Consider the following 1311-nt stretch of genomic DNA (forward strand, 5'->3'; position numbering starts at 1 on the left):
CACACACACACACACACACACCTCAGACTGTGGCACACGTCCAGCCATGGGTAGTCGAGTGGTGGGGGGAGAGGATGCTCGGCAGGGGGAGCTGCCTTGGCAGGTCAGTCTGAGGTACCACTGGCGGCACACCTGTGGAGCCTCCATCGTCAACAAGAACTGGCTCGTCAGTGCGGCTCACTGCTTTGAAGGGTAAGTGGGATATTTGAGTGGGGGTGGGTGGTATTTTCTTACTCAAGAGTTTATCAGCAACACACAGTCTGTTTTGTTTCAGCGCCACTGATCCCAGCGAGTGGACCGCCGTGGTTGGGGCCAAACTTGTAAGTGGTGCAGACTCCGAATTCAAAGCCTTCAACATCAAGTCCATATTTGTGAATCCAGACTATGACCCCGTGGCCACAAATCATGATGTTACCGTCCTGGAGCTAGAGACCCCTCTGACCTTCAGCTCCTACGTCCAGCCTATCTGCATTCCCTCTTCGTCTCATGTCTTTGAGCCAGGTCAGAACTGCATTGTGTCTGGATGGGGCGCGCTGCAGCAGTTCAGCTGTGAGTTTTGCACACGTGAAAGCACTCCGGCACCCAACAGATGCGTAGAACAGAACAGAAAAATGACTTGTTGTTCGACATATTTGACTTTTTTTTTTTAGATGAGCATACTGTCAAGATCAAACTGTTTTGCTGAACTTCAACATAAAGTAGAACCAGAGAGAAACAGATTGTGTGTTTTGTGTCTCTCTGTTCAGTCAAGCTGCCCACCACGCTGCAGAAAGCAGTGGTGAACATCATCGACTCCAAGGTGTGCAATCAGTCGTCTGTGTACAAAGGTGCTATTACTCAGAACATGATGTGTGCTGGATTCCTGCAGGGGAAAGTGGACGCATGTCAGGTCAGTGCTATATATGTTATATATAAATAAAAGGTCAGCAGCACACATCATAAAAACATTCAACAGTTTACAATGTAAGACACAACGGTGTTGTACCACGGTTTTTTAATTCAATGTGCAAAGTGAAGCAAAATAATGAACTTAAAGGGATCCCAGATTAGTTGTAACATTAGACTTTATTTGATAAACATATATTTTAACTGTAAAATAAAGACTGAAAAATACTGTAGGCTGTTAAGTTTTGTAAATTTTTAAAAATATATTTTAACACAGACAGAGCCATTTTATTTACACACAAAGCATTCTGGGTAAATGATGACATGGATAGGTCCTCGGTGTGAGCGAGCTATATCCACCCTGAAGGTTAATCTTGGACAATATCTGACGATTGTCTCTTTTAAATAAAACCAGAGAGCGTTGAC

General features: G+C 44.5%; 1 protein-coding gene across 1 annotated transcript in view; it reads left to right on the forward strand.

The window, feature by feature from the left end:
* tmprss9 (transmembrane serine protease 9) overlaps nucleotides 1-1311 on the forward strand; it is a gene marked incomplete at its 3' end in the record, with an annotated part of 17144 nt that overhangs the window by 5808 nt on the left and 10025 nt on the right. Inside the window, 3 exon segments of the mRNA XM_014000536.1 lie at nucleotides 27-192; nucleotides 275-549; nucleotides 747-889. Coding sequence (XP_013855990.1) covers nucleotides 27-192; nucleotides 275-549; nucleotides 747-889 — 584 coding nt within the window.

This window comes from Austrofundulus limnaeus, unplaced genomic scaffold, assembly GCF_001266775.1.
Source record: "Austrofundulus limnaeus strain Quisiro unplaced genomic scaffold, Austrofundulus_limnaeus-1.0 Scaffold8, whole genome shotgun sequence".
In the NCBI taxonomy this organism is placed as follows: Eukaryota; Metazoa; Chordata; class Actinopteri; order Cyprinodontiformes; family Rivulidae; genus Austrofundulus; species Austrofundulus limnaeus.